This window comes from Rana temporaria, chromosome 2 (assembly GCF_905171775.1).
Source record: "Rana temporaria chromosome 2, aRanTem1.1, whole genome shotgun sequence".
Classification (NCBI taxonomy): domain Eukaryota; kingdom Metazoa; phylum Chordata; class Amphibia; order Anura; family Ranidae; genus Rana; species Rana temporaria.
In genome coordinates, this window is record NC_053490.1 from 168,739,457 (window position 1) to 168,759,153 (window position 19,697).

The window sequence follows — 19,697 nt, forward strand, 5'->3', positions numbered from 1 at the left end:
TCTTGCCCCATGGGGGGGGGGCACTGACTGAACTGATGTGTTGCTCATGTGAAATAATATCTAGCTTCCCCACTGGTTCTGCCTATAAGAGTACCAGTACCAACTGTTCTACTCTAATAAAGTAGAACGGCTAGTGGCTAGTGGAGGGGGAGAGGGGGCTGGGGGGGGGCGGAGTTGTCCGGCCGCCATAGGAGAGACCTATCAAAGTGGGCCAGTCTGGATGAAGCCCAGGGCCAAATTCTTGTCCCGGTCCAGCCCTGCTTATGTTCGTTAATTACTTGAATTATGACTGGTTACCTAAGCTGTAATTTTACAAAGAGAGGGGAACAAGGACTATGGACGAGGTAAGGGAGGGATTCAAGGACATTAACAAAGAGATTTACGAGGCATGGAACAATGAAAAGAAAACTTTGCTAGATGAAAACAGGAAGCAATAGTGATAAACCATTGTAGCAGCATTGCTAGGAGACAGGAGATGGCTAGGAACACAAAACCGCTTCTTTTTATGGGATACATTATGTTTATTATGTAGTTTGGGATGTCATAATATTCAGATACCTACATAGTAAAGCTGTATTAATGAGATGTGTCATACAAAATTATAGATGCTGAATAAAGAGTGAAAATAACAGTAAAAGTACTCAATACCTGTGAAGCAGCAGCTGAGACAAACACAATTTAACACTTGAAAATTTGAATAATGTGTGATAAGTGCTGCTTGAATGCTCCTCTGAGTCATGGGAATAAACACAGAACGAATTAACAGGTAAAGGAATATAAATAAGCAGTTAGATAACACTGAATCTGTACCAAATAAACACAGATGGGAATAAACAGGAAAGTACGGCTGCAATATACAAACAGAATAAGTCAGAGACGGAAGCGTTAACGTGTTACAGTAGGAATCGAACACTTTGTCTCAAAGTCCTAGGAAGGAAATTAATTAGCCAACATATACGGTATAAATGTGGATACATTTATATTTACATGGCATAAAATCAAGGCCTTCACTATCCTGTGCAGGGTTTTCTTCCTGCTAGTTTGTAAAGGTATACTCTAGGCCAGGGTTTCTCGACCTGGGTTCAGTGGAATCTACCCGTCATGTCCCCTCTGCCAACTCATACAGAGCTATGCAGGGAAGCGGCTGTTATAGTGCCAGTTGTGGCACGCTGTTCCCTGATGCCCCTCTTTCCCTCCTGTCTATCCCAGTTGCTTTTATGTGACATCACATAGGATGGACAGGAGGGGCCAGCGGGGAACAGTGCACCACTAGAGGACTAATCACAGCCGCTTCCCTGTGTTGCTCTGCAGATGAAGGAAACCACTGCTACTTGTAATGTGCCATTCTGTGTGACCCATATAATGTGCCTGGCCTTCATATAATCTGCTGGTTGTGGCGTGCTATTCTCCGCCTGCCCCCCTCCCCAAGAGGACTAATCACAGCTGTTTTCCTGCATTACTCTACATATGAAGGAAATCACCGTGTGCCCAACCACATGTAATGTGCCCTGCCTCCATGTAATGTGCCCTTGAATATGCTTTGTCCTCATGCAATATGCCCAGCTCCCATGTAATGTGCCTGCTGGACCGCCATATACTGTGTTCTGCTTTCCTCATGTAGTATGCCCTGCTGACCTCTATGTATTGTATCACCCCTGTACCTTGCCCTGTTTCCCTTCTGTACACTGATTATCTCAAGTTGGACCCAGAAATGAGCATCTGTACAGAAATAAGCAAGCAGAAGTTTCATATTTAAATAGGTTTGTTTTAAAGTATAACTAAAGGTAAAACATATTTTAGTTTTGGATAGAGCAGATAGGGGTTAGAATGCCTGGCAGTTTTTATGTCTCTCTGTAGCCCCTGTTAAGTGATTGTAAAGGTTTGTTTCTAAAAAAAAAATATATAAAACAGGTTGTACTTGTCTCCTCTGTGCAGTTGGTTTTGCACAGAGCAATCCAGATCCTCCTTTTCTCGTATCCCACTTTGCTGCTCCTGGCCCCTCCCTCCTATTGAGTGCCCCCTCAGCCAGCAGCTCTCTATGGGGGCACCCGAGCTGAGTCAGAGCTCCGTGTATCCATTCAGACACGGAGCCCTGACCCGGCCCCACCCCCTCTCTCCCCTGATTGGCGGACTGACTGACAGCCGTTGGAGCCAATGGCGTCGCTGCTTTGTCTCAGCCAATCAGGAGGAGTGTCCCGGATGGCTTAGACATTTGTGGACGTCGCAGGAGAGAGATGGGGCTCAGGTGAGTAATTAGGGGGTGCTGGAGAGGCTGCTACACACAGAAGTTTTTTTTTATCTTAATGCATAGAATGCATCAAGATAAGAAAAAAACATCTGCCTTTACAACTGATTTAAAGAGATTAACCCTCTCAATTTCTCCTGTTTACTATCATCATATATCATCAGAGAAAGTAAAAGAAAATCACACATTTTGGGTTGTTCCCAGAAAAGTAAGAGAGGGGAAAACTTCTAATGGGGACACTAGCCCTGGTGACATGGGGTCCCCAAGGAATTCCCTTAATTTGTAGGGTTTTCCTCTCAATTCCTGTTTGGCTATGGGACAGAAAGTGAAGGGAAATCTCTACAATGGGACACAGATGGGCAAAAAAAATATATTATAAACAAAAGAAAAAAAACAAACACAGAACCTTTAATAATCACTTTAATAGCTCGCTGATCACACCAACGTTCCAAGAGCTGCAGTCGTGATTATTATTTCATGGGTACCCCAAGGTCTCAAACTTTTTGCCAAGGTAAAATATTTTTGCCTAGGCAGATATAAAAAGACACAAAAATAATGCAACTTTGTAATCAGATAGATTATTAAACCTTATATTTAAGCGCAAGCAACTACATTTAATTTGTTCTCCGTCTCTTGCAGTGCATGTAGAGGGCGGCTGGAGTACGAGAAGAAGCAGTACAAGGAGCCAATCAGTTCATGGGCTGACACGAAGCATGCTAAAAAAATGCTGACAAAAAGTACCATGGGGAAACCTCTGCACCAAATCCGATTACTACAGCAAAAGTTTTTTTTTTCTCTTTTTCTTTTAATTGACTATTCATTTTTGCCTTGAGTTCTGCTTTTAATAAAGTAAAACTGTATTAGTCCAGAACAGGGGTCTCCAAACCTTCTAAACAAAGGGCCAGTTTATGGTCTTTCAGACTTTAGGGGGGGCGGATTGTGGTCAGCGGTAGCAGAAATTTTCGTGGAAGTAAACATCATTACATTTGGTATTAGAGAAAGGGATAGTGCTCCATCGCTGGTATCATAGGGAGAAATGGTGCTCCATTGTTGGAGTCAGTTGGCAAAATGATGTCAGTGGGAGGAATAGTGCCCCAAGTGTGGGATAAAGGCCAGCAAAGGGTTTGGAGACCACTGGTCCAGAAGATAAACAATGTTCAAGAGTAGGGTTAAAGCGGAGTTCCAACCACAATTAGCATTTTTTAAATTCATCCTGCGTTTTTATAATATAAATCTGGTCACTTACTATTTTACAATCCGACGCCGATCCGCATAGATATTCACCGTTGTCATTTTGCTTGTGGGCAATGTGAAGCCTACAGGCACTTACTTCCTGGAAGTCTTGGATGGGGAGTGATAATTGGACAGCGCACTGCATCCTGGGAAATGATGACACACATTTCCCAGGAGCATTAGAGGGAGATGATGTCAGAATCCTAGGTGGATTCAAAGGCAGATTTCGTGGGACCGCATAGCAACAGGCATTTCCAGATGAGTAAAAAAAAAAATATCTTTTTTTTTTTCTTTTTTAGTTGTAAGCTACAGTTTAAAGCAAAATAGCTTTTTTGATGGAACCTCCACTTTAAGCATGGCTGTATTAGGATTATTGTCCAAACACAACTGAGCTATCCTGCCAGGAAGCTTTCACTGTACAAAGCCTGTGACATTCTACAGCACTGAAAAGTCTTATTCTTTTAAAATATACTCACTTTTTTTGACCAAGGGCATTCTCAGCGGTTTATTATGCAGGCTAGTGCAAGAGCCAGCTTCAGCAAGGGCAGGTTATTTGAGGTATCACGTAGTGCAGCCAGTGAAGTCAGAATGTACCAAAAGCAACCCACCTTCATATTTGTTCTAGGTCAGTAACTGAAAATACTGAAGCTATTGGGTCAACATAATCAGCATTTTCAAAAACAGAGGTTAGCAATGGCAGCCTACACCTCTCTCTCCCTCATCAACACAGGTTTCCTTTCGGTAACAGTGTGTTGTACTATCATAACTTGCCAAGTTGGAAGCTCACAGAAGAGGATATGAATCAGAATGCTTGACAAATACATAGCTGGTCCATTAATTTGTCAGTATTTTGGAGCCTTCTCTTCACTTGGATGGCCGTCTTTCGACAATAAATTAGTTTTAAAGCTTTTTACGTGTAAGGAAAATGAAAAAAAAATCTTAATGTTCTCTTTAAAAAGATAGATTTTTCTCAGATGAACAAAGACAGAATAGAAAGATAGCAAAGTGTACTGTACACGCTACAAACTTGTCAGACCTTGATTTGTGTGGCAACGTTCACATCCATAAAATAGTTGTGAAGTTTCATAAATCACATAACACATTTTGAATACAAAAATTATGCTTTTTTTTTAACCACTTAACACCCGGACCTTTAGGCAGGTGAAGGACCTGACTAGTTTTTGAGATTCGGCACTGCGTCGCTTTAACTGACAATTGCGCAGTCATGCGACGTGGCTCCCAAACAAAATTGGCGTCCTTTTTTCCCCACAAATAGAGCTTTCTTTTGGTGGTATTTGATCACCTCTGGGGTTTTTATTTTTTGCGCTATAAACAAAAATAGTGCGACAATTTTGTAAAAAATGCAATATTTTTAACTTTTTGCTATAATAAATATCCCCAAAAAATATATAACATTTTTTTTTTCCTCAGTTTAGGCCGATACGTATTCTTCTACCTATTTTTGGTAAAAAAAAATAAAAAAAAACGCAATAAGCGTTTATCGATTGGTTTGCACAAAATTTATAGCGTTTACAAAATAGGGGATAGTTTTATTGCATTTTTATCATTTTTTTTTTTTTACTACCAATGGCGGCGATCAGCGCTTTTTTTTCCGTGACTGCGACATTATGGTGGACACATTTTTGGGACCATTATCAATTTCACATCAAAAAATGCATTAAAAATTGTTTACTGTGAAAATGACAATTGCAGTTTGGGAGTTAACCACTAGGGGGCGCTGAAGGGGTTACGTGTGACCTCATCTGTGTTTCTAAATGTAGGGGGCGGGGCTGGACGTGTGACGTCATTGATCGTGTTTCCCTATATTAGGGAACACACGATCAATGACAGCGCCACAGTGAAGAACGGGGAAGCTGTGTTTACACACCGCTCTCCCCATTCTTCAGCTCTGGGGACCGATCGCTGGACTCCAGCGGCGATCGGGTCCTGCGGCCGCGGAGCTTCGGACCGGGTCGCGGGCGCGTGCCCGCGACCCACGGCTGGGCACTTAAAGAGGACGTACAGGTACGTGCTTGTGCCCAGCCGTGCCATTCTGCCGACGTATATCTGCAGGAGGCAGTCCTTAAGTGGTTAAAGAATATGTAAACCCCAAGTCTATGAGTGGACCATGAAGGACCAGCAGAACACTCAAAGTGTCTGTTTACCCCATTGTTTTACACTGATCAGCTTCCATGCATAGCGTGGTCATTTTACTACCAGAATGTGGGAAACCGGCAAGGATCAATCAGGTAATAGAGGCACAAATAAAAAATGATTGTATTAAAACGTTTATAGGAACATCTTAAAGAGACAGTGTGCCCCCCAAATTGGGCATAGAATTTATATAGATCGTTTCTCTGAACCATTTTTCGTTGGACGTTTATATTTAGTTCACATGCTGCCATCTAGTGACCTTGTATGGTAATGTACTTGTTTTTTCCATGTCTTTTCCCTGATGTTATGACACACTTCCTTTGTATGTAATGCTCCACCCTTTCTTCCTGTGATTGTATTTCCTGTGTCATGGATGCAACTAATAGGCCACATGTAGCAGGGAACATGTATTCTACATAGTAAGCTACAGACAATATCATCTTTTGACCGCATAAATACCACAATCTATTCATCTGTTGTATCCTGTCATCTGCTGTAACCTGATGTTTCAGAATAAAACACTTCTGTGGATGGAAAATGGTATTGGTGAGTTCAATCTATCTGATGAGGATTGTCCTCAGTGATTATATCTGCTTAAACAGACCGGGCATAGACTATAGATTTTATAGTCACGCAAAAAAATCTAAATATGATAAAATTACATGATTTTATAATTTTAACTTTGTTGTGTGCCTACAAAATCCTATCTAAAAAAAAAAAAAACTTTATAACTCTTTGCTGTTATTAGGGACGCGGCACCCCATCTTGGGAAGTGCGCTGGGATCATATTAAGAAATAAACCATTTTAACCCTATACAGCTGGATCAAACGTAGTCTTTACAAAAACATATCCTGGCTATAACATACCTGAAAGAGCATTGTCCTGTTCTTTTCGGAATCTGATGGCTGGACATGGCTTGGCGCACTTGCATGTCGTCTTCTTGACTGTATCTTTCCATCATAAGCTTTTTTCTGAATAGTGACACTGCTACATCTAGACCTGAACTCCTGCTGGTCCTCAAAGCCTGAGTCTTCTAGAATGCTCTCAGGAAATGATACCCGTATAGAACCAAGATTGCTCTGGCTACCTACTGTAAATATCCCTGAATGGTTCCTGGAGGCAGAATTGGCATTGGGCTCAGAGTCCTGCTCCTGAAATGTACTATCAGTTGGAGACACTGGGACATCGGTCTCGGCCAAAGCAAGGTCAGAGCTGGAGTCTATACTGCGCTGCTCACTAAGCAGTCTCAGGCGCTGCCGTTCGTGTTGAGAGAACTTCTCAATGCAGTCATCAACGAGAGTAGAGGGAGCATTCTTATAAGCAATGACCACTTTCCCACAGTATAAAACCTCAAACTTTTGGGAATTATAAAAGGCATCTTCACCATCACGGCTAACCTTGGAATCTTCCTGCAGTGCAACTTTAGACACTTGTCTAATGCTACTGATGACCGTAGACACCTGAAAAGATACAATACAGAAAAGTAAGGAACAGAAGACTACAATAATGCAAATCAGTAAATTCTGTCAAATGTACTTAACGTATAAACCAAGGAACTGGATAAGAAACCTTTTCTTAAGCATGGCAGTTACTACGTATGTGCAGGTATTCATTAAATTCATGCATGGCATAATGAGGACCCCCATTTATTTTCCTCAGTACTCTTCATGACCTTTTAATCATGTGAAAGCCAAGTGTTTCACAGAAGGCATTACTTTTATTAAATGTCACTGCCCAGTACAGCTACATCAGCTTTTAGCTTCTGTGTAACTTCCATCCCGGTAAGGCTGGGGCGAGATATATGTACCATAATACACTCATGGACCTGCGCTTCTAACATAGCAAGGTGCGGGGAACATCAAAATATAACAATTATAATAATACCGTTTATGTTTAAGTTTTTGTTTGCATGGCCACCTCCAGATGTTTGTCAGTAAATTCAATGACAGTTCTGATTGGGCAATAAATATACATAGGTGCTGCCAAGAAGAATGACAAGCCTCCACTATGTTGTCTTTCTTTGCAGAATGCAGAAGGATATTCCACACAGCGGGCAAAACAGGAACAAGGAGCTTATCCTGTCTCCACAAACTTAGTAACTGGCAGTGCAGTTGTTCCTGGTTAATAAAGAACTTTGGTGTAACGGAATAGCAGAATATTACTTCGAAATATGAGACTTACTTTACTAAATATACACACATTAGCCCGATTTCATTGCAGCAGGGTGCATGCACATGTTGAAGAAAATAGACTTTATTCAGTATTTTCTCATAGGTTCGTTTTTTTTATTTAAGAACCCCTGGACCGATCTGGGTGAAATTTGGATATGTTGGTCCCCCAGATCGGGGCTATCAGGGGATATGTAATTGTAGGGATACCTTTGTGTGGAAAGGGGTGTTCCAACTTTTGGGAAAATTGTGTGCTCTCTGCCTGGAGATAATTGTTTTATTCCTTAACTGATCTCAATATCTCCCAGGCAGAGAGAGGGCGGGTGTGGGGTACTTCTGTTTCAGCTTCACCGATGACTCTTGTGTCTAAAGTGATCCTATGTCCACTAGGGGCATAGGATAACTGAGAAATGATATCTTGGATTACAGGAGATGGGACAGTAATGATAATTCACAATGTATTCCAGGATATCTTGAAATATTACAGGTTGTTGATTCTAAACCCAACCGGTCAATAGAAAGAGTGATTCATTCAATGTGGGAACACAGACTGTTAAGCTGTTTAATGTCGTCTGCTACTGTCATGTAAATGAACCTTAATCTGGCTCTCAAGAATCTTTCATTGTGTGATGCTAATTGACACTGTATTGTGTGAATTTCTATTGATGATAATTGTGTATTGTATAGCAGGTGAGAAGAGCTTATCTCAGAGTCACCTTGTCTGGGTAAATGATTAGTAATTAGCTCATGTAGATTATCTTGGAGACAGTATGTCTGTCTCCTAAAGGATGTGTATTGGAGGCTCGTTAGTACCCATTGTATGATGTTGTGGGTGGAGTATGTCACTGTCCATTTGATTACTGCAAGTATACTTTTTGGTGTATATAAGAGCCTGCCTTCTCAATAAAAGATATTCTAGATTGTCAGTGTGTTTTTTATTATTATTAACATTTTATTTTTTTAATTAATTTATTGCAATTTTTTTCTTTTTTTTAATCAGCCCTGTTGGGGGGGGGGGGCTTTGGTGAGATATCAGGGGTCTTAACAGACCTCTGACATCTCCACTTTAAGACAGAGAAAAGGACTCCACTTTAAGACAGAGAAAAGGACTAAGGACACAGATTCCCCAGTCCCTTTCTCTGCAGCCTCAGCTGAAATGAATAGAGATAAGTTTCTCTCCATTCATAAACTGAAGCATCGTAAACACAGTTTACGATGCTCAGTTATGTAAATGGACAGAGTCAGTGATCACTGACACTGTCCATTCGGAAAAGGTAGGAGCCGGGTTTAGCAGCTCCTACCTCCGCTCTCCATCCTGACAAATTGAGGGGGGAAAGCGGCACGGAGGGGGGAGAAGACAGCAGGGGGGAGAGCGGCACGGAGGGGGACAAGAACGCACGGAGGAGAGCGGCACAGAGGGGGACAGGAACGCACAGGGGGAGAGCGGCACGCATGGAGGGGGACAAGAACGCACGGGGGGAGAGCGGCACAGAGGGGGACAAGAATGCACGGGGGAGAGCGGCACGGAGGGGGACAAGAATGCACAGTGGGAGAGCGGCACGGAGGGGGACAAGAACGCACAGGGGGAGAGCGGCACGGAGGGGGACAAGAACGCACGGGGGGAGAACGGCAATGAGAGGGAGAAGACAGCACGGGGGAGAAGACAGCACGGGGGGAGAGCAGCACGGAGAAGACTTGTAACTCCCCCCACCACCCGATACCTGACTGTCCAGGTATCAGGTGAAGCATCAGAGCATTTCAGCGGAGTAAAAGTACTCGGGAAATGCTCGGTATCGATGCCGATACCGATACTAGTATTAGTATCGGGACATCCCTATTCAAAAGTAAACAACAGTGGTATTTAAATCTCAGCTTTTCTCAAATGGGTGAACATCTTGGCTGACTACAATATAGGTGATCAGCAGATGTTTAACCCTTTGATCCCAGGAGGAACCCCTTAAATTATTTTCACGTCACAGGAAACCATTACCGAAACCAATTAATTGGGGGTCAATGGGGAAAATGTCCCTTACATTGGTGGTCAGAAAGAAGAATGCAACTATTACAGTGGTGGTCATGAGGACACCAGTAAAGCCAATTCTCACAGGTAGCCAAGCCATGGTTTTACTGCCCCACGACCACCCACCTAAACACAGAAATGCTGCCACTCAGGGCTGTACACATGGCCACATGCTGTGGCATAAAATGAAATGCCATGTTGCATTTAGTAATTTAAAAAGTGACATCTGCGCTGTGAGAAAATAACTTAACTGGGTAAGGCTGCTAACACCAGAAAGAAGTAAATCTGAGCCTTTGTAGGAATGTGCAAAGAGTGAGTGTAGCACCTCAAAAAAATGTAAATCGTTAGAAACAAAAAACAAATATATATACTAGAAAAAATAAAGTCCAAATATAAAGTTGAAATCCCAATGTAATGTCCAATAAAGTGACAAAGTGCAAAGAATGACACCAGTAATGACAATAAGGCAATTATTCTTAGGAGTGCTTCAGTGATCTTCCTCCACCAACAAGTGAATTGCAAACTCACCAAAGTGAGTAGCTGCCATCACAGAACCATAAAAAGCCAAAACAATGCGTGTGCACCCAGCCCATGGCCATTTTCTCTCTCGCAGCTCCAGGTGTTTCATCAAAATAGCCAATTTATCAAGATCTCCAATTAGGTCATTTCCTGACAGTTTACAGTGACCGGAATTGGAGATTTTGATAACTTGCTGTTCTGGCACAATACCAGGAGCCATATACATTGCAGTACCCGGTATTATGAGCGAATATTGTTAGCCCAGTCCAATGCTATCCATCAAAAGTTGGCGGCGGCAACATTTTTCCTCGTTACCCACTGTTGTGTCAATAACGGCGTGTACACGCTTGCCGGTGTTGTGTCAAAACAACAAGTCATCAAAATCCAATAATGGTTTACAGTAACTGGAAGTGACGTAATTGGAGACCTTAAAGCGGGGGTTCACCCTATCGACGGGAAAAAAAATTTTTTTTTTTTTTTTACCTTAAAATCAGGCATTGTAGCGCGAGCTACAGTATGCCTGTCCCGTTTTTTTTAGCCCCATACTCACCTTGTAGTCGTCCATCGAAGATACCGGGGAATGGGCGTGCCTCTGGAGACGGAGGATGATTGACGGCCGGCTCTGGCGCGTCACGCTTCTCCGGAAATAGCCGAAATAGGCTTGGTCTTCACGACGCGTGCGCATAGCCTGTGCGCAGGCGCCGTGAAGAGCCGAGACCTACTCCGGCTGTCTTCGGGGAGAGTGACGTGCCAGGGCCGGCCGTCAATCATCCTCCCTCTCCATAGGCACGCCCATTCCCCGCGGGAGCCGAAATCTACGATGGACGACTACAAGGTGAGTACGGGGTTAAAAAAATCGGGACAGGCATACTGTAGCTCGCGCTACAATGCCTGTCTCGATGGTAAAATCATGGGATTGTGGGTGAACTACCGCTTTAATGAATCGGCTATTGTGTCAGAACACTGACCGGGCCACCAGGTGAGGCGTTACGTGCGCAGCTCCCTGCTAGTCGTCATCTTGCGGGTCCCTGGTCGCAAGGAAAAATGTTATATGCACGTCCGCCCCTTTCATCAGAACTCCCAGCGCAGCCCTCACCCCCTGCAGCTTGTTACCTCTGCTGGCTCACGCTCCCTACCTGCCTCAAGGTATGTGGTGGGCACATTTGTTCACTGTGATGGGCACATTTTATGTTAAGGGGCACTCTGATGGGCACAACAGAATGTGCCCATCAGCATGCCCCTTAACATAAATGTACCAGAGTGCCCCTTAACATAAAATAAGGGGCATAGTAATGGACACATGTCAGTGGGGGCACACAGATTGGGCTCATATTATGTTAAGGGGGCACTCTGATGGAGACACCTGATGTAAAGCTGCACTCTGATGGGCACACCTAATGTAAAGGAGCACTCTGATGGGCACACCTAATGTGATGGGGACACCTGATGTAAAGGGGCACTCTGATGATGGAACCTAATGTAAGGGGGCACTCTGATGGGGACAAATGATGTGAGGGGGCACACTATTGGGGACATTTACACTTACAGAGTAATACCAGAGTGTGTGGAGGAAACGGTAAGAAAAGTGTGGCTTGCACCAAAAAACGGAAAGAAGCATAGAATCTTTTATGGCACAGACTTACGATCCGGACCTCGCCCCGATTTTTTTTTTTAGTGACCAGACCTCCTTGAATTTTAATTCACTACCCCTAGTATATGCACAGGTTCACTATAAAAATTTTAAGGAGGAAGTATACCGATGGGTTACTTTTTTTTATTTACGGTAATTTTTTTCTGACCTTCAAAGTAAAGGCATAATGTGCTAGTATGCAACGCATACTAGCACATTATGTGAACCTTCCCTGCAAACAAAGCCCCCCACCGATGCATTGTCACTGCTGGAGGCCGTATCCAATCTTCACCTGTCTTCCTTCCGGGGTTTGTGGACTCCAGTTGTGTGATTGGCTGGAGCCATGAGAGGTCGTTCGCATCTCGTTGTTCCCGTCTTTCCTTCAGTGCGCATGCACCAATGACGTCATCAGCTGCATATAGAGCAAATGGTGCATGTGACCCTATAGGCAAGTCTCATTATAGGCTTACCTATAGGTTCAATCCATCTATGGGAGTTTACAACCACTTTTAAATGCATTATAAAACTTCCTACCTGCAGCCAGTGTTTTTCTTCTGCATAAGATGTGCACATAGTTTTTATGGTGTCATAGTAGAGGTACATTGGTATGGCAGTCTTGGTGTGGCAGTCTATATGCCTCATTCAAAGTCCCCAATCATGTTCCATGTCATAGTAGAGGTAAGGCCTCCATCACACGGCCGTTTTGACGCATCCACCAAATTCCAGCAGCAAGAATAAGTGGATTCTTGGGGTGGAAATGACTAGCGGCATGCGAATATCAGTGGCTGTTCATCCTATAAAAACTAAAGACAGGCTGACAGTAGCCACTTCCATTTGCATGTAGCCGCACACAAAGCGGTTACCAGCAGTTATGGACAGATGCCCAAGCCTGTAGGTGGCTGACAACCACTGGAATCATGTGGATGCATCAAAACGGCTCTGTAAAGTTTCAGTTTGTGTTCAAACATCAGCTATGTGGCATGGAAAAAACACTCCATCTGCTTATCCCCAGGGGCAAATCGCCAGTCCCTCCCAACACCATGTGTGTGCAATCAAGGAGGGAGAAGCATTCCATTATACTATTTAAATAAACATTAAAAAGTCAGAATAGGCGGTAAACAGCAAAAAAACATAATTCAGCACTGGCTGCAATCTAGCAGTTATTGGACGAAACACATTAGGAGTTCTTAAAAAGGTATTTTTAGAGCTGATGATCCCTACAAACAGAACTAAAAGAAATGAAGAACTGTCTTTTTAGATATATTTGTTTGGAATCAAAGTACTTGGGATGGAATAGGTAGGGATAGGTAGTTGGGTTGGGATTTCTCTGCCTTCTAATGGTTGCATGGAAGTTGTATATTCCCCTCTTTGGAGGAAGGGTTAACCCAAGATGTAGGAGATAACAATTCTTGCATGAATGTCACTGTCATGGGAACGGTTCCATATGGGTCATAGGCACAGATGCCAAGTAACTCTTCTGGGGGCTGGAGGGAGCAGCAACTCACAATAGGTATTTTACAGCTATTTTTAAAAGAGGTCATTTGCCATTTTATTGCAGACGTCATTATGAAGACATAAACTGAAATGTAAAAATGCTGGAAATGGTTCTTGCGGAAATTTATACGACAGAATGCGGTCTCTTCCGTGAACCTTTCCATTTGGTCTATGTCAGCATGTGTTGCTTTTGCAACAGTTCACATCAAATTAAAAACGATGCTCGCCTATCGAACATTGCCAGCGGCCTGTCTGTCTTCAGCAGATGAAAGAGCAGCTGTTACAGTCTGCAAAGTGACATACTGCTAAGTGTTCAAGAGTGGCTGATTGGTTTATTTACATTCTTCCAATGGACATGGAGGTCAGAAGACTCCTGGCTATATGCAATGTTTACGGTCCGATTCATCATAAAAACAGAAGCCTTCATTATGATGTGATAGGCACTGCTTTCTTAAAGGCATTGTAACTTTTTTTAAAGCAGATCTTAAAGCAGCTATACTCACTTTTCCTCCTAAAGTCCCCCAACCTTAGCTGATGCTGGCATGTCCTTGCCAGTTTTGGTCATCTTCATTGGCAGAAGGCCATCATTTCAGCACATAGGGGTCAGGCTGACCGCTGTAAGCCGAGCTGCATATGCACAGCTCAGTTTACATGCCAGAGAATGCTGTGAACAGGCAGGTAAGTATTTTTATTGCAGAAGAGACATTGCTTGTCCCTTTAATACAAAACCTGCCTGCTAATGGTGAACAGTAGCAGAACTTTATTTCCACTTTAAAGGACTTCTCCTGTGGATCACAGGAGTGAAGTTCGTTCTGCACCCCTGTGACCCGTTTTTAGCAGAGAGCTCGCTGTTGGCTCAAGTCACAGAGCCGGTGTTCTAACTAAAAATGTCCCTGGTGGGTCGGCACATGCGCAGTACCAAACGTCACTCCAGCTGATATGTTGGTGATGAGAACGTACTTGTCAGATTATGCTTCGCTGTTGCGGGTTTTCCGTGTACTGAAGGTCGGGTCTTGTCTGTTTTGCAGGACGGGTTTGGTGTGTTGAACGTCAGGTTTTGCCCGTGTCTAAGGGCGGGTTTCAACACACACAAAACCCACCCTTCAACACACCCACAAGCCGCCCCGCAACAGCGAGGCTCAATCTGAAAAATACGTTCCCCCGCTGTTTGCATAGCGTCGGATAATGCCTCAGACGATCTGCGCATGCGCTGTGTTGACGTCACGCCAGCTGATCAACACATCAGCTGGAGTGACGTTTGGTACTGCGCACGTGCAGACCCATCAGAGGCATTTTTTGACGTGAGCCATTTCTTGATAGAACACTGGTACAGGCTGGGGCAAGGTTGCAACAATAAAGTCGGGATCTGCTTACAACCCTGGAACGGCACCTGGCTCAGCCTCTAAGCGAGCCACTGAGAGCCTGAGCCAGCTGCTCTGCCCCCTCCACAGCCCAGAGCTCCAGTGAGCATGGAGGGGCCTAGCAGAGAGCCAGTGACTGACAAACTGAGCGATCATCGGTCTAAAGTTTTCAGTCTTAGAGCCAGCGGGGGGACAGAACAAACTGAGGGCGGGGGGGACAGAAAAAAAAACTTCTCTTGACAAGGCATTAGTGTAGTTCTGTCCCCGGTGTTGGATATTTGTCTCACCTTGTAACGTTGGGCTCGTTTGTTGTGATTGTAGCTTGTAGTGTAATGGCTGATCAGTTCTCATCTGTCCATGTATTAATCCACAAAGCTTGTCCCAAGGGACAGTCAACCTCTTTTTCCGGGTCCAGTGCATGCCTAACGATTTCCTCTATGTTGCATCACAAATGTGGGAGTGCTAATGTGATGAATCCCATCTCTTCTCTTCATTGCTCAGCCTGTTTGTGGTGGTCTCAGATCCAATTACTGCACCTGCAGAGCACTAGACCGAGAAACCCAGTGATTGTGGGATATATAGTTTCTTCACAGAAAGCATTACAGACAGAAGTCACGTATTAACCTTGTATTCATCAGCTATGACCACGCACCAGGGAAGGTGTAAAACGCGTTAGCGGTGTTGTATTAGTACCCCCATTGCTGTATGGATCGTCGTTTTTCTATCATGGATCAATAAAGGTGATTTTATGGGAGTGCACCATCCAGACTTTTCATTGTATGCTTCCTGATGCATGCAGCACCCTTTCCATGTGCAGACGTAATGGAGTAGAGGGATTTTGTCACCTGGAGCAATGTATTTCTTCTTCAAATGACAGGAGCCAAGGCTCTACCAGGTCCTTTTGCGTGACAAACTGCTAGGAGTACTGACAAGGACAGAGCTTGTCCCAGCTCAAAACATCCAGTACGGAAAATAAATCCTAAAAGTCACACATCACAACAGAACCCTGTTAGGTGGTGTATAACAGCCTCAGCCCTGGCTCCAGCCAATCCACGCCCCCAATGCGTTTAACTCCACCCCAGAGTGTAATCCTTGATATGTCCATGATTAAGCTCCAGTGGATGAGGGAAACGTGTTGGGGCATGGCCTAGTTGGAGCCCAGGTTGAGGCTGTCCTACACCTCCTCACAGGGTTTTGCTGTGATGTGCGACTTTTAGGACTTTTCCCTACTAGTGTTCAGTGTTTCTTCTGCTCAAAAGCCGATTTCCTGAATGCACTGGTGATGTGTTTTTTTTTTTTTTTTTTTACAGCCTGTAAACTTTTCTTGACCCTCGTCCTACATGCTCAACTCATTTCTGTGTTTTGTTATAGATTGTCATTTATATTCTTCTCTCCCTAAAAGAAAGAAGTGCCCCTGATGAAGGGATTGACACTGAAATCCTGAAACGTGATGGGCCCAAGACAAAAGGAGATCTACATCTTTGAATTGTATCAACTGCAATTGTTTTTCTTGGGTCCTATATGGTGACATATGTTCCCATTAGATTTGAATCAATTACCATACTTCAATAAATCCATGTATATATTTTTTTCTGTTCATCTTTGCGATTCTCCTAAAAAGTTGCCTTAAATGCCCCACGCTTATGGGGGGATTTTATTTTAAATAATCTACTTATTTGGGGTGTTGGTAACAACTCTGTCTTTTCAGGTGACACTCCCTCTTTTAACCTCCTCTGCCAACACATCTGTCATTGTCTATGCATGCGTAAACAAATAGGTGAGCATAGGAGGTGCAGACTGAAGAAACAAAAATACCAAATGTCTATAAAAGCAGTGTTTTTTCAAAGCCCTGTAGGCATAAAAAAATAAAATAAATGCGTGGGAATCGCAGTTCTGCCCAACTAGCTTATGCGCTCAAGGAGTGGCCTCAGCCTACATGTTTCCACTCAGCCCCACCCCTGCATTTTGACCTGCCAACCAGGCCCATCTTTAATACTGATTGGACCCTGGACAAACATCTTCTTGTGCCCTCCCAATTCCACTTGTCAACTATTTTCAGGTAGTGTAGGCTCAAGGGGCAGCTGCTTTGGGCCCCACAACAATGACTGGGCCCAAGGCAGCTGCCCCTTTTGCCATTCCTTAAAGATGGCTTAGTCATAGGGTATAAGGCTTCATTCACACTTGGCGGACTCCGTCGCTACAGAGTCCGCCTGCTCCCGTCGGCTCAGCGGGAGATCAGTCCGCAGATCTCCGCTGAGCCGACGATGACAAGCTCCTCTCTGCTCACTGAGCGGGGAGGGGCTTGTCGGGCACCGCTGTGTCCCTATGGAGCGATCTGATGAAAACGGACAGCATGTCCATTTTCATCAGATCTCACCCGATCTGATCCGCATGAACGGATGGGGACGTGGCATACGTCTGTTTTTAGCGGGTCGGATCGGGTCGGATGTCAGCGGACATGTCTCCGCTGACATCCGACGCTCCATAGCGATGCATGGAGCGGCCGTTCAGGTCCGCCGACAGACGGACCCGAACGGCCAAGTGTGAATGAGGCCTAAGCCCTGGCAAGCTGGGCTGAGGGGTCTGGTCACATATAAACGCTAAAACATGTTTGCAAGCTATGCCACTGGCTCTGTAACAATAAATGGAAAATCCACTCCTCAGATTCTAGCCAAGAAAATGTGTTTCTAGCAGAAGCCTTCATCATGGGCAATTTGGGAGCTGGGGACATCTGAGCACTGGTGTCATGCAGTAACGACACAGGGGGAACCTGAATCCTGTCCACCCCCACCCTGAATAAAAAAAAAATAGATTGTGATTGTGTATGTCTTTTAATTACATTTAAAAGTACAGTATTTAAATATTCATTCTTAACCTAGTGTAATGAGTGGTTTCTTTATGGCAGAGCAAAGAAAAAAAAATGCCCAAGGTCTTGTAATAAAAAAAATGAAGCAACATGTATTCATCTCATCTCTATTACCTTACTTGTAAACTATAATCGGAAGTAAGCAGGATCACATAATGTGCAACTAACTAAACAATATATGGCAGGACTTTGTGTACCTGGGGATCATCGTGTTATGCCAGATGTCCTTCATTAAATGATCTGCAAACACAGCCATGGCCTAGTAGGCAGATTATTACAAGTCATGTACTGCTGATTTAAAAGAATGATAAAAAAAATGAGGCAATATGCTACGCTTTCATAGTACAGGGTTTTTCTGATGAAATGTTACCATTTTTTTTTTCCAAGGCAAATCTACAGCTAATAAATGTAAAAACATTTGATACTGCAATACCTAAAAGGCACAGGTGTCAAACAAGGCCCACGGGCCGAATCCGGCCTTCAAGTTTATTTCATGTGGCCCTCGCACCTCTCCAGCTGCAGGAGAGCTCCAGACCTCCTCTGGTCCTCCTCCAGACCCTGTACTTTCTGCTTTCAGGCAATGCATCCAGCTTCCTCCCAGCCGCAGCATAAGGTAAGGGGGGGGGGGTGCACTGTGATGTAAGGAAGTGTGGGGGACTCAACTTCTGATGGTGGGGTGGCTCTTGACATCTAATGTAAAGGGGAGGGGAAGCGCTGCCTGGACATCTAATCTTACAGATACATCCGGCCCTTTCGAGGGGAATCATAATGCTGATGCGGCCCACAATGAAATAGAGTTTGCCACCCCTGACCCAAGGTGTTTCTAAAGTGGAAAAAAGCTAAATTAAAGTAAGGGAAGGTTAAAAACGTTTTGCCCATTTTGGGAGATCCCCCTTCACTTCCTGTTTCATAGCCAAAGCAGGAAGTGAGAGAAAATACCTCCAAAAGAAAAAAAGGGAATCCCTGTTTGTCAACAGAACTAGTGTCCCCATTGTAATATTCTTACCATGAAAAGTGAATGGAGAGGCCCATTTTAAGCTGACCATAAATAATACAATTTGTTATTCAATTTCCTTTAGATTTACCTTCAACTATATAGTGCAAGGGGCTGCCCGATTGCATACACATTGATGGTGTTTAGGTTTGACTTCATATTATATGGTTTTGGTTAATCTAATAGAAAATTGTACAAGAATATTATATAATATATAGCCAGCCTAATGGCCCGTACACACGATCTGAAAATCGTATGAAAAATACCGCTTTCGAAGCGATCGTACGATAAGCGGATCGTTGCAGAGCTTTCGAGAGGGGATCACGGCAGTTCATCTGATATTATCCAATCGGACAAACATTTAAAATGATTCTCACACATTACGAGATCGTATGATTTTCATTTAATCGGTACAGTGGTCATCTGAAAATACAAATACACTACAACATACGACATCACTTCCGGTTTTTTTATTCTGTTGTGCGAGATATTTTGTAACTTTAGTAAGCTCTTAGGGCCAGATTCAAGTAGAATCGCCCTACGCTGCGGCGGCGGCGTAACGTATTACATTTACGTTACCCTGCCGCAAGTTTTCAGCGTAAAGTGCTTGATTCACAAAGCACTTGCCTGTAAACTTGCGGCAGCGTATCGTAAATCCGCCCGGCGCAAGCCCACCTAATTCAAATGGGGCAGGGACCATTTAAATTAGGCGCGTTCCCGCGACGAACGTACTGCGCATGCTCCGTCCCTAAAATTTCCCAACGTGCATTGCACTAAACGACGTCGCAAGGACGTCATTGGTTTCGACGTTAACGTAAATGGCGTCCAGCGCCATTCACGGACGACTTACACAAACGACGTGAAATTTCAAATTTGATGCGGGAACGAAGGCCATACTCAACATTGGCTAGACCACCTAGAGGGCAGGTTTAGTTTTATGCCGCGTATCTCTACGGAAACTACGTAAATTTACAGCGACGGGCAAAGCGTACGTTCGTGAATCGGCGTAACT

The 19,697-nt window shown here is 43.9% G+C and overlaps 1 protein-coding gene across 4 annotated transcripts in view; it reads right to left on the bottom strand.

Moving 5' to 3' along the window:
* TBC1D4 (TBC1 domain family member 4) overlaps positions 1–19,697 on the bottom strand; it is a 198,951-nt gene that overhangs the window by 95,640 nt on the left and 83,614 nt on the right. For all 4 annotated transcript variants that reach the window (XM_040341378.1, XM_040341377.1, XM_040341376.1 and 1 more), the window contains exon 2: positions 6,500–7,093. In XM_040341378.1, the coding sequence (XP_040197312.1) occupies positions 6,500–7,093 (594 nt within the window). The remainder of the gene's footprint in view (positions 1–6,499; positions 7,094–19,697) is intronic.